The sequence below is a fragment of the Opisthocomus hoazin genome, chromosome 8 (assembly GCF_030867145.1).
Source record: "Opisthocomus hoazin isolate bOpiHoa1 chromosome 8, bOpiHoa1.hap1, whole genome shotgun sequence".
Classification (NCBI taxonomy): Eukaryota; Metazoa; Chordata; class Aves; order Opisthocomiformes; family Opisthocomidae; genus Opisthocomus; species Opisthocomus hoazin.
Window position 1 is genome coordinate 59,610,031 of NC_134421.1, and position 21,753 is coordinate 59,631,783.

The 21,753-nt window shown below is 44.1% G+C and overlaps 1 protein-coding gene and 1 long non-coding RNA gene across 4 annotated transcripts in view; one reads left to right on the forward strand and one right to left on the reverse strand.

The window, feature by feature from the left end:
* Positions 1-3,876: 3,876 nt before the first annotated feature.
* LHFPL3 (LHFPL tetraspan subfamily member 3) overlaps positions 3,877-21,753 on the reverse strand; it is a 260,058-nt gene continuing 242,181 nt past the window's right edge. For 2 of the 3 annotated variants that reach the window (XM_075429283.1, XM_075429282.1), the window contains exon 4: positions 3,877-6,820. Coding sequence is in view for 1 of the 3 variants with exons in the window: in XM_075429281.1 (XP_075285396.1) it covers positions 6,792-6,820 (29 nt within the window). In the remaining 2 variants the exon portion in view is untranslated. The remainder of the gene's footprint in view (positions 6,821-21,753) is intronic. The other variant, XM_075429281.1, reaches the window with a different exon arrangement.
* LOC142362299 (uncharacterized) overlaps positions 19,803-21,753 on the forward strand; it is a 69,508-nt gene continuing 67,557 nt past the window's right edge. Inside the window, exon 1 of the long non-coding RNA XR_012764929.1 lies at positions 19,803-19,913. This is a non-coding gene — a long non-coding RNA (uncharacterized LOC142362299). The remainder of the gene's footprint in view (positions 19,914-21,753) is intronic.

Sequence of the window (21,753 nt, forward strand, 5' to 3'; positions counted from 1 at the left end):
CTTCTTCAGGGCACACATTCAGCTCTCCCGGTCCTGATTCCTCTCTTCTGCTGTGTCTGTCTATAATTCACATCATTGCCCTGTGGGTGGGCTCAACCCCTGAGCTATTTCTGTAGCTTTGGTGTCGTGCCTGTTTCTCAGAGGTGGTCTTCACCCTGCTGAGCCATCGTGTTCCTTGAGGTGTGGGGCCCTGCAGCCAAATTATTCTGCTCTGCAGGATTTAGATGTTTCAGACACAATCACCAGATTATTTGTTTCTTCTTAGCTAGCCATCATGAAAGCATCCTCCAGCCTTTTCAGGTGATCAAGAGTCCTCCTCCCAGTTAATTCCCGTTAAGCTGTATGATCAATAGATATTCCTTTCTCCAAACCAGCTTTAAGCATCATGTTTTCTGGATAAGGGATTCAATGGATTGGACAGAACATCTGAGTAGTGAGAAACTGAGAGAAAGGGAGGGATAGGGAAGAAAACAGTGGGAATGAACAACTCCTGCGAAAGGGAGTGTAGGAATGCACTGAGTCCCGAAAGGCATGTTTCTGGAACAATGATTTTCAGTGTGAGGATGCACAGTTGGCTTTTAGGACATATACAAAAGATTACTTGTTGAAAACAAGCCCTTATATTCTATAGGGTCGTGTGTGTATGCGAAATCTAGAAAGGGATCTGGAAAACTTTTAGGGATCCACAAACTGGAAAAAGTAGAAGGCTGCTAAATATTCTCTGTTAAAGTGGTGCAATTACAGTGAACTGAGAGAGTTACATCGCTGAAAGCCTGAAGTCATACGCCAAGAGGGAAGCCAATGTCATCATCACCCGCTTGTTCCTTGAGACGGTAAGCAGAGGATTAGGGTCTGTCCTAGCTGGGAAATGCAGAAACCTGTCCCTGGGAGGCACTGGGCTGCATAGCTCTGGGAAATGCTTTTAAAATGTTAGGCCAAGTTCTCATCCATATTTACAGAGGCGAAGCTTGTTCTCTTCAGTCTTTAGAAATTCAGATAAAAATGTAGGATTTCTCAAACTCGCTAGCTGTCCGGTGCGAGTTAATACACTGACGGTTCTGCCTTTTGATTTTTGCCCTGTTTCTGGGAGACAGGAGGCTCCGTGTGCACTGGTGCTGTTACCCTGAGCTCTGCGAAGGCGAAGCTGCCTTTGAGCATCCCCAGGACCCCCCCAGGGGCCGGCCATGACATGGCAGCACAGATGTAGTCAATAGCCACCCTGCCGCTGCTGCGCTGGCAGAGCCCCTCCGTCGCCCTCAGCGTTCCCGAAGTATCGTGGGGCTGAAGAATTCTCGCATTACTTAGTGCGGAAGTAATTAAAAACTGCACACGAGGAATTTCATAATATGTTACAGCAGATAAAATAAAAAGAAAAAAACCCACCAGTGGTAGCACGCATTAAGCTGGAAGCTCTTTCAGAATTTCTGACTGATTTTATTCCCTATCCTTCTGAAGCATGCACGGAATTCAGCTGTACTGAAGCTCCTTTCTTGTTGTCACGTGTAGCAGCTTCTAGCCTAAAAGCTCTTCCAGAAACCTCGCTTATTCTGGTGCCACCAACCATCTCAGCTCATTGCCTGAGGAGCACAATATTTTACATTATTTTCAATTGCTGTTTGAGAAACTCCACAAATACAGCAGGCACTTAATGGAGCCTCTGAATATTCCAGTCACACTCCACCTAATTTCATTTTATTAATGGAAAAAAAAATTGAAGCAAATGGAGAGGAGGGCTAGTTTTCTTCTTCAAACTTAAATGTCTCCCACCTAGCTCATTACTAGTTTTGCATTGTGTTGGCATGATGTCAGATAAAGGAGGATCCAGGTGCTAATTGCATACCCGTAAGCCTGACATTTGTGCTGACATCACAGTGCTTTGCCTGGTAACTTCCGAGAAGGCCGTGTTTGAGAATCATCAAAGTAATGAGGTGCCTGGGCTTCTCTATGGCAGAGCAAAACTCCTGCCTTTCTATGTTAACACCCGATGGGGAATTTCTGAGTCTGTGTAACTGGTAATGTAACTGACATTCTGGAGCATCGTCTACTGTTAAACCGTGGAAATATTTTTTTAAATATGTGGTAATCATATCAAAGAGACATCAGTCTAGCATATAGGATTCTGACAATCTTTATTTCATTTTTTTTCCCTAAGAAACAGCAAGGTAACAGACTAAGAATTATTATTAACAAGTATTAATACATAAATAATTTTATTAATAATACTGCTATATTAGGCTAATAAAAAGCTACCTTGCTTTTGACTAAATCAGGAGTAATAATCCGTATTGTTATGCTAATTTAAACCAGTTTGTGGAGGTAAATTCACCCCGAGCTCCTAGCTTTCTGGAGCATCTTTCTTTCCAGGCTATGTTCCCAGGTGGCTGAGCTGATGTTCAAACTTGGAGGCCAGTTTCACACCAGTGGTCTTGGGAAGTGTTTTGCAGCAATTTTTGGAACTGCTCCAAAAGGAGAGGAGCTCTTTAGTGTCTTGTAAGCAGTTAGGGGCCACAACTCCTCTCGGGAGCTGATGAGCACAATGTGCCTGCCTATACTTTATTCCCCCAAAATTTGTTTTTTGCACAGGCATTACTTTCCTCGTCACCTTGTGAAGTGGAAAAGCTATGTAACTGCCCACAGCGGTGTTACGAGACTATCCGGAAGAAGGGAAGGTTGTATGAGTTTACTTTTTAAAATGTAAAAGGCATTTCAGAAGGCTGTATGAAGTAACACTAAGCAAAAATTTTAAAAAGACAGATGGGTAATAGAAAGCGCCGCAGCAGTGTCTGATCACTGCAAGCCTTGGCTTTGTGTATTTGGCAGCATGGGACTAACGCTGTTTGATGGAAAGGGAAGAGCACAAATTTTTAAACTACGTATTTTACTTTCTGCAGAGTTTTGGATCTTCCATGAAAGTCTTTTCTCAAAATACGAATGTAAGCCAATGAGGATCACAGATCAAGATGGAGTGGCTGCAAGTATGGCTAATGCGTGCAGGTACTGCCAGCTACTCCAACAGCAGGCAAAGCCATTCCCTCCTGTGCAGAGGAAAGGAGAAATGTGTAAACCTCTTGACTTTAGCACATGGGAAACAGACTATATTGCTTTCTGGCACTACCTCAGATGCTACTCAGAATATGGCTGGCTTTTCAATGTATAAACTAGTCATGCAAATATTGTGGGTTTTTTGTTTGTTTGTTTTGGTTTTTTAAATTTTAAATTTTCTGTTTCTTATACCATTTCAAATCCTCAGAGAATCAGCTGAAACTACTAAAACTTTTAAATGTTTGAAGGACATCAGACTATCAGAGTGAAAATGGACAGAAAACTGCTGGGCTCCGCATTACATTTTCCCGCTTAGAACAGGGGAAGCTGGATGGTGTGAGGGAAGCTGATCTGATGCTCTGATCAAAATACGGCAGAGCCTCAGAGTTTGGGAATAATTAGAACCCAGTCACAATCATTTCTATATCATCTGCAGATGCCGATAGCACTGTGTCAGCATCGTGGAGGCAAACCCAGCATCTATTTGACAAGAAAGTACTTACCTCTTGCTGGTGTCAGCTCTGGGATGAGGTACATCTGTGACAGCCCCTGACGGTTCCAGTGTAATTTTGTGTAGTGAAATTAGGGGGAATCAATTTCTGAGCTTTACTTTGTCCTCCAAATAACTTGTCTGAGATTTCTGGACTACTTAGAAATAACTGAAATGCGTTGCCTATAAAAATGAACTGGACTTCAGCATCCTACAAACCTGGCAGTTCTCTGTTTAACTATAATTAATTTCTAAATAATTTACACTCTCCTTTCTCTTGCTATAAACTAAGTTTTATACCGAACAGAGTAATCGGGAACTTTATATTGTTGCCCATGTATATATAGTCAGGTACCAGAGAGTGGAGATAACTTAGCAACAAGGTTCTTATACTGTGAGTTTGACTCATGCATACAAATCCCTGGACTCATTAAGGGATCAGATTTTGCTTGGACTTTACATACCTTAGGGATCTGTGTAGGTACAGGAGTGTAGGAGGTGGCCAGGCTTGTGTTTAGGAAGAGGACAGTAATCCCAACAACAGCAGCCATTACCACAGGTGAGCTGGAGAAAAGCACTATCACAGTTTATTTCAGTATGCTACAAAATTCATTGTTGAACTTTATTAGGTACTTTAATACCAAGCATACTTTAAAGTAACAAAAATTATTGTAGTTATTACTTTTTACAGAAAATCAGGTATTTCAACAGTTTTCTTTACAGTTTGTTGACTTAAAAAAAAATTACAATTGACAAGTTACAATGGAGCGGGATGGGAAAGCGGTAACATTTAAAAAGATAAAACATACTATTCATATGGAGTCAACATTTAGTGATGTACATCCTGGTACGTCTCTCCGTCTGACTGTGTACAAATGGTACATATTCACTGAGCTGTCCTGGCAGGGTTGCGGGGTCTTGTGGTGACACTTTTTTTTGCAATGTTTGTGTACATTTAGAAAGGGCTTTTATATCACACTGTCATCATGATGCAAAACTTAGTAGTCCATAACAAAATAAAATAATACAGAGAAACCCTGTTTCCGTGATTTCTGTTGCAATAAAATTGACATGACTGCAGTAATATGGGATAGAGGTAAACCTAAGGAGCAAATGAAGATGGTGATATGATAGCATATCCAGATAGCAAACCCTTTCACAGGCTTTTGAGGTGAGAGTGTGGCTCTGAGCCCACAGGAGCCGTGAATGAGGACCATTTAACAGGGACTCCTGAATGCAGCTGGCCCTTAAGGATGTGCATTTTCCAGTTGACACTCGTTGGACTAATCACAGATTTAAAAAGCTGTCTGAAGTGGGACCTTAATGAGCTCACGCAGCCTCATGTGTAAACTACTTGATTTTTACCCTCCATCCCCTTCAGATCAGTAGCTACTACTGGGAATATGTTTATGGTGGTTGATTGATTTGGGTGGGATTTTTGACCAGCTCTAACGCTGGTCCTGTAGAAGTCAGGGGAGTCTCCTACACACAGTTACAAGAGCAGATTTGGAGTAAAACAACAAGTTTTTTTAAACAATGATGCCCAGATTAACACATAAATTTACTTGGCAGACATCCACATCAGCGTTCAGTTTTTAAGACAAACAGTGCTACATTGGTACCTCGGTAGTTAGAAGAGTCATCTAATTCCCTGTATTCATTTATTGACAGCTTGCTTAAAGGTAATTTTTTGTTCAAAAATAAAATAAATTTTCTGAGATTCATGCACTAAATTCTGCAATAATTTGTGTTGTACAGCCAGTAGTTAAAAGCCAGTTTTAACTCATGTTTTACTCCTGTCTTCAGTGTATTGTGTTTTCTGGGATCAACATTAGCAATGAATTGTTATTTTAATGATTTCTCCCCAAAACCAAAGAATGAAGCAACAGGCATGAAAAAATCTGAAGAAATTAGTGTTTCAGTGTTCATTTTGGGCTGGATTCAGCTGCAATATGGCAGGAGAGTGCAGAAGATGCATAGGGACTGGTGTGCCCCTGCCCGACCCTGAGCCGGGAGGAGATGAGTGCCATGCTGGAAGGTATCAGAGGGGGGGTCCCTGCTTCCCTCCGTTGCTCTGTGCCTGGCGCTTGGCACCCAGGCCTTTCGCGATGAGGTCTTTCTTGATACCCTATGCCTCCCCCCCTGTTTTACTGTGCAGTGGCTTCTGGAAACGAGGGTGCCCTTTGGGGAGCAACTCGCTGAGCCCCTGCGGAGGGAAGCACCAGCCCCACCGGTGCCCTGGGGCTCCGCGCACCCAGCCTTCACACAGCTATTTGCAGTGTGTTTTTGCTTACTCATCTCTTAATTTATGTATTGAGTTTAAGGCCAGAAGGGACTGTTAGATCACCTTGCCTGACTGGCATTCGCATGGGCCAGAGAATGTCACTTGGCAGGTATATGGCAGACCAGGAAAAGAATAGAAATGCCCTTGCAGTGAGTGGCTGCATGTTACATTTAAGGGGTAAATTACTTTCTCCTATTAAAAAAGAGTGCTTTTATTTTGTCACTTCAAATGCAAACAATTCTATGTGTCTTGGGAAATTATAGTATTATGATATTCAGTCAGACATATCTTATAATATATATGCTTCATAGAACTAGAATATAGGTCAGAAATAATTTTTCAGTCTTAAGTTTGTTACAGACAGGTTAATTGGAACACATATGCAGTAAAAATTGAGAAGCTTTACAGTTTTAGTCAACTTATTATACAGTGAAGTAAATGAAGTGCAGCAATGTAGCAGTAAAAGTTTTGCTTTTTCCACTAAGTGATGGAAACATTCAGAGAATCTATTTATAAATGCTAATTTAAGAGAGATGTCCTATCAGCTTCTTGGCTACTGGGATAGGAATAGTCTGGAGTTAACTGCCTCTCTACTGTGAAAGTTTTTAAAGCTTTTTGCTTTCCGTTCGAATAAAAAAAATGACATTTACAAACCTCTTCAATGCATATATATTACATATGTTTATCTAGCGACAACTACACCCCTTTTAATTTATTCCCCAAATGTGACTTTTCATGCATGTCTTCTGGATGCTGTATTCAGCAACAGTTTCTAATGAGCTGGTGTGTAATCCATGATCGCATTTCTCTTCAGAAAATCACTTCCACGTCTGGCTGATCTATGTTTAGAAGGTGGCGCTTACCCATCAGGCATTTTTGCACTCGTCAGTGTTCTTCTCTGTCGGAGGCCCTTTCCCAAGCTTCTTCCCATTTTAATGTTGATGTACAAAAGCTGTTATTCATTTTGTTTTGTGCTCATTCTAGTGAGGATTGGCTTAGTAGGACTGTGCAAAACAGAGAGAAGAGAGAAGCTGGTTTACTGCCAGTAAACATACAGACATTCACAGTGTGCTTGGCTCAGGGCGAGCCTCTGATCAATATTCTAATACACTTCATTATCTGCATTTCCATTTATCATGAAAAACAACAAGTTTAATCTTCAGATATGACAAGGATTTGTAATCCAGAATTCGTAAAAATCAATTTTCATCAGCTAATCGACATGGGAAGTCAAAATAATGAGATTTTTTCATCTAAAGTTTGAACAATATGGAAATAAAGATACCATGTGTATGGGGCAAGAATGACATTTGCTAGATGAATGCCATGAATCAAGTTAAAATCTTGACATTTCTGTTCCATATCTATAACGTCTTTCACTCCCCTGAGCACACAATCCACATTCGTAAATGATGACATAAAAACCTTGTGTTAAATTTCAAAGGAGCAGACCCAAATGAGGACAGAGGTGTTCTCATCCCAATCTCTCTCTTAAAAACTAATCCTCACCCATCCGGTTTCCATATACTGAGAACAGAGCTGCGCACGCAGGAGAGCGGATGCCGGTGACAAAGGGTCCTCCCTCCTCGCTGGAGGTGACTGCCTGTAAATCGTCACCCGGAGGGGGCAGCACATGGGGACAAGGGCTTGATAAGAAAGTCTATTTACAGGTACCCTCGTACATGCAAATATGAAAACATGACTGAATGTGGCCTTGAACATCAAGTTCTTGCACCAAATGAGCTCTGCAAATTCATCATTAGCTAAATTCCCCTTGGTCAGCTGGGCCAAACTGTGAAGTCCTTCGGCAGGCAGCCTCCCCATTGCCTCCTGTGAAAGAGTCACTGGTCGTGGGTCCTACAAGCCTGCAGCCTAGGGGAGAGGACAGCCACCTTCACTGCAAACCCACTCTGCCCACCGTAACGCAGGGGCCTCTGCAGGAGACTGCTGGAATGCAGAACTTGGGGGAAATCACAAGTTTTTTGAACATAAAAGAAAAATAACTGATTTCACTGTGAAATGGCAGTGAACTAAGAGTTTCAGAACTAGAAACTCTTCAAAATGTTCCTGTAAGAAGACTGAAATATTTAATATCCCCACCCCAATTTACGTGGCACAGCCACCTCCCATTCCCATCAATTCCTCACATGCCTTGACTCTCGTGGTTGCCTTGGTCTGCTGATAATTCACCCAGAGATGCCAGGGAGAGTGATGCCCCAGAGCAGGGTGCCCATACCTGAGAGTCTGGGATGGTGGTACCACAAACTGGGGGGCCGGATGGTGGCTAACCCCTCCACCGCAGACCCGGGCTGCCTGCTTCCCCCATCAACTTCCAACACATTGACATTTTTCAAGCAAAATTTGTTTTGGAGGAAAATTTCTGACTCGTTATAACCCACAAGCGTTCAGCAAGTATCTGTATCCCAGATATATTTTACAAAGACACTTCATTGATGTTGCTAAAACTAGCATAAGCTGAGCTAAGGAGGGCCCTGTAGAAGACAAATGGAACTGTTTTGCTTTTGTCAGAAAATGAATATGAAATACTGTGCTCGCTGTGGTATAAACATTTTTATGATGTCAGTATGTAGTGGGACTGGTACATTCCAACTGTAACAGAAAAATTACCATTGATAGCTCCAGGAGCTCCCTTTCCCCTGTTAAAACATATTGGTGATGAATAAAATCTGTTATAAATGGTCTGAGTTGGGAATTTCAGTGTATTTTACTAATATGGTTATTAATGTAATTAATATGGTAATGATTAATATGGATAAGTAGCACTACTAAATAAAATAATAGAAAGAAAAAGTGCTTGCACCTCCAATCTGTTCATTTGCTAAGTGAGGTACTGGTTTTTTTGAGCCTCTTAATCTGTAGTTGGTGAAACTGAAATGCAGGGAAAGCCAAAGTTGCGTGGTGAGGAGCATGTGCCCTAATACTCCTAGGAACAATCTAAACTTAATAGAACTGAATTAACCATTTATTTCAATTATTTTTAATCATTCTTTCATGTGCCTGTGTTATTCAAATCCTGAACAGTGCTTACTGGATTTCCAGCAGTACTCACCATTGGGGTTGTAACATACCAAAACCTTTATTAGTTCTTTTGACAAGTTTTTCACACAGGTGTTATACACATGGAAATGAAATTGAATAAATACTAGAGGTGCCTAGTTGATAAGGCAGAAATAAGTCATTTACATCCAACATCCCTCAGTCCGCTTTGTACCACATCATAGGCTTTTGACTCCTTGAAGTTTCTTTTCTTAGAGCTACTTAAAACCCTTTTCTAGTGCTGTTGCCTAGAAATCAGTTAATGAAAGCAGTCGTTGTGAAAGCCATATTACCCAAACCACCTAGGTGCTCTGCTGTTAAATTCTCTATTTAAAGTCTTGAAAGGCTGCCTGTTAGGCTGACATCCTGACAACATGGTTATTATTCATATTTGACCTGTTCAATTAGGGCAGTCACTTCTGTTGACTGCAGAGCTGGGGTACAGTCATCCTGGGAGGGCTTTACAGCATTTTAGTGTTTATGTACATTTTCAAAGAAAGGCCACTGATATTTCTTTGTTTTGAAGATGAATCACGGGGAGACTTCCAAGTTGATCCCTGCCAAGGTATACAGCACGTACCGAATTTCAGATAGTCCCTTACATGCTGTTACTGTAAAGGCAGTCAGATGGATAGTAAATATACAGAGAAAGCCAGGCCTTCTAGGTCTGAATGTGTATTCTCTACAACAATCTTAACACTTTGCACCATTAATTGTCACCAGCCATATTTATACCATTTTCTTTGCCATTTATTTGACTGGCATCTAGAAAATAACACCTTTCCAAGAGTTCATCTTTTATTGCTGTCTCCAAACACACACAATTATTGAGCTAAAGAGCAACTGGCATTCGTGGTCACACTGAAATTTGTGCTATTCCAAAACCACATCACCTGATAGAAGCCCATGGGCTAATGAAGCCCCAGAGATTTCTTCCCAGTGCCTCCACAGTGTTCCTCTAGCCTAGAGAGCGACATTATCTCTCTTGAATGCTGGTGCTGTGTTTGGAGTACGTGAGGAGATGATGGAGGAGAGAAACATTACTGCTGAGGGTCGGCAATTGAAAATAGACATGCTGCGGCACCTTGGGTAACACTGCTGTCTGGGCAGTAGGCCAAAAAAAGTTGGGCATGTTCAGTTTTAATAAGGTTCTTGGAGTTCTTGCCTTTCTGCTTATAGAATCACAGAATCACAGAAACATTAAGGTTGGAAAAGACCTCTAAGATCATCAAGTCCAACTGTCAGCCCATCACCATCAGGCCTACTAAACCATGTTCTGAAGTGCCACGTCTACACGTGTTTTGAACACGTCCAAGGCTGGGGACTCCACCTCCTCCCTGGGCAGTCTGTTCCAGTGCTTCACAACTCTTTCAGTATGATCTGGGTCAGCTCCTTGTGACCACAGGTAGATGGTTTTGTTGTTTACACTGGGGTTGGTGCAATGCTAAACACATTAAAACTCCACTTGTAGCTACTACACCCCAAAATTCAAATATTGACAAGTGTTCAGGGCCTGGGCAATATCCAGATGTGTGTAATTAAAAGGCGTGAAAGGGAGCTAGATGCCCAGCTGCAGGGCCATCTAGTGTCCCATCTTATCTTCTTTCTTTGAAGATATTCCTTTCAAGACACATAACAAAAACTATTTGGGTGGCCTAAGAGAATGATTTTAGTTTTCATGTGATGAGAGAGAAATAGGGGTGTCTTTAAATGCACGTTCCCATTTGCTTGCCTGCTGTGGTGCCTTTTCCCCCTTGCTGCACTAAGCATCCTTTCCCCTGGCCTCACTGAGGGGGTGCTTATGCATTGCCCTGAGAAGCACCCCTAGGCAAATACAGGGCTCTCAATAAACAGCCAGGCACCAACTCAGGTTCTCTCCAATCTCGTAAGAATCCTGGTGACCCAAGCTGAAACTCTAGCATGTGTTCTGGAGACGCTGCCCACAGATCATCCTGGAAATAGCTGTGTGGTCAGGAGGTGAATGGGTTGTGCTCTCTGGTGCCTACCCCTGCACTGCAGCTCAGACACAGCGAGGAGGAACAAGGCGGCCCTATGGAGATGGAAGCAAGAACGGACAGAAATTCCCCAATTATTTTGCTAGCAGCCCTTTTTCAGTGTTTGACTGTTCAGCATCTTTTCAACAAACCACAAAAAATGCCCTGTCCACACCAGAGCTACCAAAGTGCATTTCCTCCTCCTCCTGGCAAACCAGCAGGCAGGATCTGACCACTGCCTGCTCTGCTGTCACTCACAGCTACTGAAGCCTACCTGAGAGGGTAGGAGTTAAGGGGAGTAAAACAGCAAACCTTGACAAGTTACTAAACCTTTTACAAAACTTTGGGATTGAAATTGCTCGATCGTTTTGTCTGTATAGCGTTAGAGGAGAAGCTCATCTCAGCAGAAGGGCATGGGAGCTGGCTCTTTTGCTGCAGCACTTCCTTGCAATAAAATACAATCAAATCACAAGAAAAACGACAAGATTTTTACCGATTTGGTACGCAAGCCCTGTAAAACCAGAGCTGAATGGAAAGGTAGGGCTTATTCGACCTGCTGGGCAGTGTTTTGTGCACCCTGTTAGTGGCAGCAGCTGAACTCCGGGCACAAACTCTGGTTTCAGGAGGATTCAAAAATTTTCTAAGTGTCTGTTGAAAGGAGGTCCAGGCTGTTTTGCAGGTAGAAAGCTCGGTTCATGGCTGCACAAGGGCATCTCTAGCATCTGAGAGGACGGTTTCAGGGCCACAGGGGCGTGATGGTTGGAGTTAACCACTGAACAGACAGAATGCCGTTTTATTAGACATCCTTTTCCGAGAAGAAACAGAAAAACGGCTGATCCAGTCAGATCAATTTTGCCAGGCTGCTGTTCATGGAGTATCTGTGTACGACGTACAGCTGACAGACCTTTGCTATCAACAGCTTATATTTTTTTCATAAGGAAAAAACCCAGTGCATTGGCAGGCCTAACGCTATACTCCTCACACACGTCATGCTCCCAGCGACTGCGCTGCTGGCCAGGTCCTGCCCTTCCCTGCCAGACTCTGGCCACTTCTTGTAGTTTTAAAACCCAGTTTGTTCTTACATTGCTTTTCCGCCCCTTTTGTGTTGCTGTATGTGGAGACTGACACATGGCAGGAGGAACCAGCTGTCGGTTCAGAGGCTGGCTGGTTGTAGGCAGTGTGCTGCGGAGGGAGAACAGTGATGCGGCAGGGAAACACTATTTTCTGGGTTCTTTTCTTTATTTCTCCAGACAGAACGCATTTTGAAGCTGTTATGACAGTAAGCAAAAGTCTCCAGAGAAAATTGTTGTTGTCAAGACAAATTAATAAAAAAAAAAGGAAAGGATTGAGCAATTAAGTCTGACCAGCTTGTGCCAAAGTATGAAAGGAGAGACATATTGGGAAATTAAGTCTGGAGCCCAGGGTGTGTCAGGACAGTCTACCCATTTGTAGTCTTGACTTCTTCAATTTCCTATTTTCTTCCAGATGGAAATTTTGAGAAAGGTGAGGAGTTTTTTTGGGAGAAGAGAGAAGATGGAGAGCGGGCTTGGAGCTACATCTCGTATAATGTCAGCTCTTTCAGAGTCAGGCACCAGGTGTGCAGCTCTGGGTAGTCCTTGGAGAAGGACAGGACTCTCCTGAGGTGAATTATTTCATCCTGGGACAGTTCTCAGGGTGGACGAGTGCTGTAGGCTCCTGTGGGACTGCAGACCATTGGATGAGACTAGAGGCCTAAGTCCAAGATGCACAAAGTGAGGTGTGTCAGTCCTGGACTTATAATTATCTTGCACGGAGGGATTAACAGCATGCATGGAGAGGCAAATAGAGAAGTGACTACCCACGCATAGAAGATAATCGTCAGCCTGAAATATCAAATCGTTAGGCAGTTGTGGATTAGTTGTTTGTAACAGGCTGTCAAAGATCTTGTCTGAGCACAGCTTGAGGACGGGTATTTTAGCCCTGCTGGGACGTGCAGTTGTATACCAGGACTGCCTTCACAGGGGAACAAATGGCTCCGCACAGGGAGGCTCTCAGGTTTCACCCCCAGCCCAGGAGGGCTCAGTAAAATAAGCTCAACAGCTTAAGGGCTGACCAGCCTGGCTGTAGGGATCCAAGGAGCAGGCCAGACCGGTGAGAAGCCATGAGCCAACCTACACGTGGCAGTCAGCTTAGCTGCTCTTGTCAGCGAGACCGTGCCTAGAGGAGTAGGTGAATTTTGACTGCAAATCCTGAGAAACAGGGTTAGAGCAGCTCAGAAAAGGTACCTTATCAGAGCCTGACAATTTTCTTATTTCCAAAGGACCCTCCTTCAGCTACACCTAAATATAACCCCACGGCAGTGACACGCTCTGAAACCCTGAATATGGGCAAGCTTCAAGCTTTCCTCCCACCCTGCCTAATCCCTGGCTTGGGTGGCTTTCCTCTGGGTTGAATACAGCTCCAAGAATAAAACATATGTGTATGTGTCGATGAGAAAGGCAGGAGGAGAGCGACAGGCAGAAGGAAGAGAGACCTATCCAAGGATGGAGCAAGTCGTAGCTGTCATCCTTATCGTCTGCCGGCACCAGTCTGGGCTGACGGGAACAGGGCTCCCTTGGGTGACGGCTTTGCTGCCCATGTCTCAGCGCCAACAGCTTTTGGGTCCCTCAGCCGGACAGTTCGGTGCTGGCACGGTGGTACCTCCCGAGCAGGCATGACTGCCCCTCTCCTACTGTCACACACAGTGCAGCATGTCCTGAGCAAGGGAGGAGGTTGTGCGTCTGCTCGAGGTGGGTACCGAAACACTGAGATGCAGTGATCCGATCCCACTGAACAGTGGGCAGCGTTTTCCTCTGTTTGAATATTTGCTCTGTGCCTGTTGAGAAAAGGAAGATTTTTATCATAAAGAAGAAACACAGCAAAAAGCCTCCTATTCTTTCTCCTAAAGAGTTTCCTTTTACAGTGGAGCATCACCGAGATGCTCCTTCCTCTGGTGGTCCTTTTCCAGAAGGCTCATCAATTTGTCTTTTGTACTTGGTGATGTTTCTGGTGAGTTTGGGATGGGAGTCACGTCTCAAGACAGGTTTGCTGGCATGAGAGATCTAGTATGTTGTTGGAAGGACTGGAGACAGGCTGAAATGCCTTCATCAATAATGTCTTTCACATGAAGTAGCTTCCTGCTCCGCAGAATTGTAGGCTCAAGTCAGGAAAAAATCAGTTACTTGTTGTTCATCTGTTTTTATTTCCTCTGTGTGGTTTGCTGCAGTCTTTCTTTACCCAGATGGTCAAATAAATTGCTGTCACTAAACAGGAGTCCCTGAACAGTGATTCCTAAACTCTTCCTGTTCCTTAACTGTTTAATGAGAAAATATTTTACTTTCTTTATAATCTGCACATTTGCTGGAGTTGTTTTTTAGTTTCTCCCCTGTAACGCGGAGGAAACAGTGGTATTTTTGTTTGTTTCACCAGACTTCAAGCTGCGTGATCAGATTGCTCAGAAACCTCTGCATCATCTTTATTTAAAAACTATTACGATCTATATTTGTTTACTGAGAGCCCCTCTGAGGATCCAGCCACGTCAGTGGAGGTACCTCCGTAAAGTCCTGGGCAGATACACAAGAAAATGTTTGGATTGTCATTGTATACTCTTACATTATTTTCATTTTGTTAATGACACTTCATATCTAGCTGTATTACCTTTATATCTTCCATGAGTTTTTCTTGTGCTGGGCAATGTTAGAAGTTAACGTTGGTGCATCTTCCATCTGGGAAAACAAATCTTACTGACATTGATACAAAGCTCTACTTGTCCAGGCCCAGCCATCAGGGAGGGCAGGAGGCAGTGCCCAGGGCCAGCGCGGGCTGGGGGGCTGTGAGTAAGCCCGGGCTTGGAAAGAGCCAGTCACCCATTTCAGCGTGGTGCTCAGGCTTCACCCTGGTTCGAGCCTGCATTTCTTCCCAGCAGAGAGAGAGTAGGAGTGTGGCCCTGGGAGAGAGCCAAGATATTGAAGCAGACTCTTGAAGGTGCCAGCCAGCATCTCTGCACAAGGAAACTGCTACGATGGGGCTTATTTTAGAGGTGTGAAAGAAACGGAGCTCTGCTCTTTTTTTCAACAGATTGGATTTCTCCAAATGATTTCCTGATTCATATAATGAGTTTTTCCTCCTAATAGAAAGGAGCTTGGCAATGACAGTTTGCTGGCCTTTCTGGCATGTTAAAATGACATTATTTTGAATGAAATTACATTAAATAATTTGCTGTTTTTTAATTATAACTTAATATTCAATTAAAACATCTACATAAATTTCATTTAAAGTGTCTTAGAAAACATAGTAAAAAATATCAATGCTGGTGAATCTTAAATGCCACAGAATAATAAAAAAATCTAAACTTTCTTTTCTTTGTGTGAAATTAATTTCCCTGTTCTTTGGCCAGCGCCAAAGCTGTGTGACCTGGGAGCACAACACAAATCCCACCTGCTTCCCTGCTGTGTAAAAGCCCATTCAGGGTTTTCCAAACATTTTCCAAAATTTGTCTTTGTATGGGCTTGTGCTGGTAGGAAAAGAAAATTCGACTGAGTGGGTTGAGCCAGGGCTGGGAGCAGGGCTTTGGCTGCTGTGGCTCTCCGTGGATGGGAAGGGTTGCACAGCTGGAGGGCTTCATCCAGAGCACCTCCGGGGCAGGGACTCACCAAGGCAAGGCTGTGGGTCCTCCACCCTGAGCACAAACTCCTCTCGGAGTGGCTGGCTGCTGTAATGTTTGGTTTCAATCAAAACATTAATTCAATTTCTGCCTCTGAGAAAGACACAGGTGCCAAGATGTATGCTTATGGGAAACAGAAAGATAAGGGTCTGGGAAGCTGTAGCCTGACGTTTCAGAACTGTGGCTTAATGGTTAGCTTACCTGAGCAGAGGAATATTAACTGACTGGCTATATACTCTCTAGACAAATAGGAAATATTTGGACTGTGCCTAAGGGCCACAATCATTTCCAAAGCTGTGAGATTACACATAAAATTACTGAAAAAATCTCTGTGGGGTTAGGTGATATTCAGCTAGAACAGAGGCTGGATTTGGGACATGACAAAGCCAGGGTCTAAGGAGAGGGCGAGCTTTTTGGTGACCGCTATCCATCATGGAAACCTGCCTCGTGCAGCAGGGACTGAGTCGGATGCTCATGGTCCTGAAGGCATCGTTTCAGCCAGCTTCCCTTTTCAGCTGCCCTGAAGGATCGCTGCAAAATTGATTTACACAGGCTTTGGACAATATATAAGGATTTATTATGGCTATTAATTTATATTATTCCCTTAAACATTTTTCTGAGTTGCTGTAGGAGTGTTAAGTGCACTCTTGTGAAAGAAGAGGAGGTTCCTTCCCTGAAGAGCTTTCAGCACAGGAGGCAGTCTGTGCTTAGCAGTGCAGAGAAAAAAACCCTGCACAGAGAAAGAAGAGGAGGGCTGTGTTAGGAAATTGCCAGCTGAAAAGCATGCAGGAAACCAGGCTGGTTTGCAGTAGCCCTGAATGACAGGTGTGGTACAGTGTCCTGGTTCTGCTCCTTCTCCTCTGGTTCAGAACAGGAAGGTGACAACCCAGCGCATCCAGCAAGCCCTGCAGTTTTAGGCATACGAGGCTTAGCAACTGCTGTGCATATGAAATGGTGATGGCAGTGAAAAGGGCATCACTCCTAGCATTGCCTTCCTCCCATCTGTGGGAGCCGTTGGCTCCCACCTCTTCCCACTTCCCGCGGGAGCCTTGCAGACACAGGTGGTCCCCATACGCCTTCCTCTGCAACCAGCATTGCTTCACCTGCCTTGTGCCACCTCACAGCTCTTTACTGCTCTCCCCACTGTCCCACACACAGTCCCTCCTGGTCATTGCTCCAGTACACAATGTCCTCACAACAGAGACTAAATAGATAACTCCTCAGGCAACCAGTCTGTAAGCATCTCAATACATCCAGTGTTTTCTAGCCCTATCTTGAGGCCTTTCTGTACGAAGGCATGAGTACAGAAGACTTAACCGTATGAACTTCACTTGTAACCTGTGATGTCTCTTGCAGGAGTGAGAAAACCATCACTGGTCTGAAGGGCAACTCTCTCTGCAAGCTCCTGCTCTCCAGCCGAGCATTCTCTAACCCTCGGATGCGGCATCCATGTGGTGCTGTAAATAGCCCACCTTATCCCCTCCTCTGGAAGGATCACACCTCTTACACCGTTACGATCGGCTCCAGGGCTGAGGAGCCTTGGTGGCTTCTTTCCCCCTTCCTCCCTTCACCTGATTCACATACACACATGAACAATTTTCCATTAGTTTGGCCATTCCTGTCAATGACCATAAGGCAATTATTGTGTAAATGCCACCGTTCTACATAAGGATGCCATTGTAACGGCAAGAGACAGCAAGGCGGTCTCAAGAAGCAACCAGCCTAGTGGAAAACACCAGCAGGGAAGAGGAAAAACCCCACCCCATCATCTCAGACCAACACCCAGTCTCACCATGATTCCTCAAAACTCAGTCACCCCTTCCTCAGAGACAGTAATAGTCCAGAACAACCCAATAGATAAAGACGACACTGGTATAGATTTGCTCAGAAATGAAGATCATCTGTATAAAAGGGGGGAACTGAGTCAAAGGGAGAACAAGTCTGGTCTGCACAGTTACATCCACAGCAGCACTGCCCATGGAGCTGTGCAATAATGCCTTGTGCTCCACCTACAGCCTTTAGTAAGGGGGTTAATGCACTATCCTGCTGTGTAGCTCTACCAAAGCTCTAATAAAGGCTTCCACCCTCCCATCCCTAAAGAAATGATTTTTGTCCGTCCTTCCCTCTTTTTCCTCCACCAGGGTACGGCCTTGCAGCAAGTGCCGTGGGCCAGGTCAGCGGTGGGAGCATGGGGGACTCTGTGCGTGCCCTGGGCTCAGGGTCCGGCACTGCTGCTGCTGGCTACGCTGGGGCTACCAGGACTCAGGGTTGTAATGAGAGCCCCTCATTGCCGACTGGCCCTGACGGTGTTGACTTTTCAGTGCAGGTGCCGCCTGCATTTGGTATCCAGCACCAACCGAGACACCTTCTCGGTGCTCAAATAATAATGATGGATTTCTGCTCTGGAGTGATAGCTTGTGTTGTGTGACTGGGTTAATGTATGTCAGCTGTCATCGTCCTTGTCAGCCGCTGCTGTCAGTGAGCGGCAGATAAGTAAATCTGTGATGATGAATATCCCAGAGAGATCAGGGATTAAATATTGCATCGTTTTAGACACTGAAACGTCTCCTCATTTGGAGTCCTTTTCTAGCGGTCTTGTCCTCTCAGATCACCGCAGCCCTAGGGAAGAGCGAAGGCTGGCTGGGTTTCTGAGGCTGTGGGCAGGGGTTTGCTGGCAGCAAAGTCCCTGCAGCCGGGGCGAGCCAAGCTGCTGCTTCAGTCCCAGCGAATTTAAAAATAAGCAGAAACTCAAGGAAAGAGAAAAATCTCCTTTTTTCTGAGATGGCTGACAAGGTAGTTGTGCAGAGCCGCAGTGCTCAGCGTTTACCTTGCTGGTCCTCCACCGGCACCCATCTTGGGCTGCCACAGGGTCTTGCTGCTGAGCACCCATGGATCGAGCACCTGCGGCAGTGTGGTGGCTCACTCCATGTGGGCAACACTATGGAAAGCATCAGCCGTGGTTGTAGTTAGGTAAATGGGGTTGTCTCATGGTGTTCCCAAAGCGATGGGTCACGGAACCCTGGAGATGGGCTCAGTGGTCGTTCCTACAGCCCCTGCAGCACTGTGTGTCCCTCCTCCTTCTTCTCTGAGGTGTTTCTCCAAACCCATTGCTAGTAAAGTCTCAGATTATTGATTGCTTGGAGACAGGAAAATATGCAGTCATTCAGATTTCTTCACTGTCCCGGGCTCTCCTGGTATTGTCCATAGGAACTTTATGTTGAAGGGATTTTCAGTGCAAAATAACAATCTGTTGAGACTGAAGTTTTCTTGGGTGCTTCTTATTTTTATCACATCAAAGGAATTATTCTAAAGGGATGTGAAAATGAAAGAAAATGCTCTGATAAACAAGGTCTTGGCTACTTTGGGAACTGGTTCTTTTCCACTAACTACCTAAAGAACCAAATAAAAATGAAAACGTCTCCTTTTTTTTTCCACACCAGAAGAAAGAGAAGTCCCATCCTGTCAACACTGCTCACAAAATGAAGTCGTTTTCCAGAAAGCCTTAATGAGCCACAAACCTTCACAAACCAGGGAGACGTACAAACATGAGCTTCTGAAAAGTCTGATTTCTTTCCTATCTACCTCCCGTTCCTGAGAGCTAGGGATTTTCTTTGCAATTACGAGGAACAGAAGGAATGGGTTTTTTTTTTTGAAAGCTGAGATTCAAGTACAGCATGCGATTCAGAGCTGGAACTTGGGTTAAAAAAAAAGTAGCATGAGCATTCGTGACATTTGTAAATCTGTAGGTAACTGCACAGGCATTTCATCTTCATCCTTTCCTCCTTTTCATATAATCTAATCTTCTTTTGTTGTGCTTTTTATCTGGACAATAGATATGCATAGGTACGTTCCTATACAGGTCTATGGCTCTGCTGACTCTGGTATCTGAGGACTCAGCAACAGAACCCCAGCAGAGGACAAGTGCTGAGGCTTTGCAGGTGGATCTTGCTGCTTCCTTATCATGTAAAGTGTCAGAATCAGTATTCATCTGAGCATTGCTTAGTAGCAGCATTTCTGCTTTTTTTTTTTTTTTGTGTGTGCAGGGAAAGTATAGTTTGTCCTGTCTTCTCATATAAAAATAGCAGATTTTATGATATGCATTTCCCTCAGGCCCCGCAGAATAGAATTTGTTCTGTAATAAGAGACCAATGTGTTTTAATTGCTTGTTGTAGACTATTACTTGTTAAATTTGTCTGAAAGTGTGCCACCAGCAAAAAAATTTATTTTCTGTTTTGCTTCCTACTTTAGAGCTGTCAGATAACTTCAACATGTAAGGATAAAACATGACAGACGACTCAAATATGTGACTGGTCATAAAATATTGACTCTTCATGTTAGCTGCTAATGAAACACATGCCACCGTGGGTAAGTTGTCTTTAATTGGGATTCCTGAATTCTGATTGTTTTAACCCCAGTTTAGGTTGCAGTCTAGAATTAGGAAGTAACGAGTTTCGTCCGAGGAAATGCTAAAGCCTGTAAATAAGGAATCAGTTTTACTTTTATTAAACTTTTTATGTAGACTCTCAGCCATGTTTTCTGTTACAATCTACAGCTGCTGGAAACCTTTTTGGACCATTCTGGTTCGTTTTTGACTCAGTAGAGCCAGCTCAACTCCTAAGAACATATGATCATGAGAAACACTGTGGCTCTATCAAGGACTCCTATTTACTAGCCTATTTTTTTGATTTTGGAATTTTTCTGGTTAAGCTCATAATTTTCAGCCTTTTTATATCATTTTCAACTAGCAAAGTCTCAGACCAGGCTTTCTTGTCTGGTCCTCCATGAAAACTGGGTGCTTTTTGCTGAACAAAGGCAGCATTTGTTGGCTAAAGCTCAGTGTGTAAGATCTTTTGGCAGCAAGCAGGAGATGCTGCCCTACTTGAACCTGCCTTTCAAACAAAGCGCTGGAAAATAATGTTAAAAATTAGATTTGTAATCTCTGTTGATCAGGGGTTGTGTCTTGCACAAGTTTCGGGGACAGAAAAATTTGCAGTGCTTCTGCAGTGAAATGGCGGCAACTGGCAGTCTCCTGACTTGAGCCCGTACAAGCAGACCTGTGTCACACCTTCATTTCTAAAGCCCTTCCCTATCTGTGACTAAAAACTTCTCACAGGAAAGCTAACATTGTCCCCTCTAAAAAGAACCCCTTCTCGTGTGCTGAGCACTCTTTCTAACTGTGTAACTCTGTGCTTTCAATGCAAAATTATCCAGGGCCAGAAGAGCCCCAGTGCCAGGACCTGTTGGAGACTGGCAGACATTCAGGCCTGAGAGCAGGAGTCTGGCATGGTCTCTGCTGCTGCTGAGGGGGAGATCCCTGCTCTCCGTAACTCCCATGCCTGGGAAACTCACTGGCCCATAGATGCCAGGCTGGGTCCCTGCTCCGGGTGGGATGAATGGTGCAGAGGAGCAGATGTGCTTTAGGCTATATTGTTGGAGGCTGAAGGACATGTCATCTGCGTGGCTTGGGAGGGACAGGCAAGCTCTTCCATGATGCACCATGAAACTGTTCCCAGGCCAGTTCCAGCCCCAGGAGTGCTGAGAATCGCAGGACAACACCTGCAAGCAAAAATACTGCTCCTCATCTGAGGGAGGGGAGCGCCAACATGGCCAGGGCTGACAGCAGGACTCAAGCACAGCCTTGCAGCTGTGTTGCTCCCAGGCATCATTTGCCACACCTAGGAGATTCTGATGGTGCAGCTAGACCTTGTGAGCATGTCTCTCTGGTTATAGGGCATCCTTGTGTAACCAAATTAACACGAGAACTGGCACTTTCACAATGCTTCACCCAGGAATTAAAATGAGGTGAGAAGACCAGCCCTTGTATCACAGCAGCCCCATCAGTGCTGGATGAAATGAAAAAAAGTCTGTTGAAAGTAAAGAACAAGTATTTGATGAACACTGCCTGATGTAGCACCTGTGTGCGTGGAAGATTATCTGTTTTCCACTTGCATAAGCCAGTCTACTAAAAGACTTGAACCACTCGTGCAAGTCTTGCTCTGGTATTCACCATTGGGGCTACAATCTGAAAAATACTCTCACAGAATTTAGGAAACAATATTTAGATAAACTGCTATGAAAACAAATGTAAAACTTGTTGGAAAGACATACTCCTAGTGGTGACCAGTAGTTCACTATCCAGCTGAAGGACTGTGTTTATTAGACTTTCATGGAAATCTGTGTTTGGTCAGATACTGTTAAAATATTT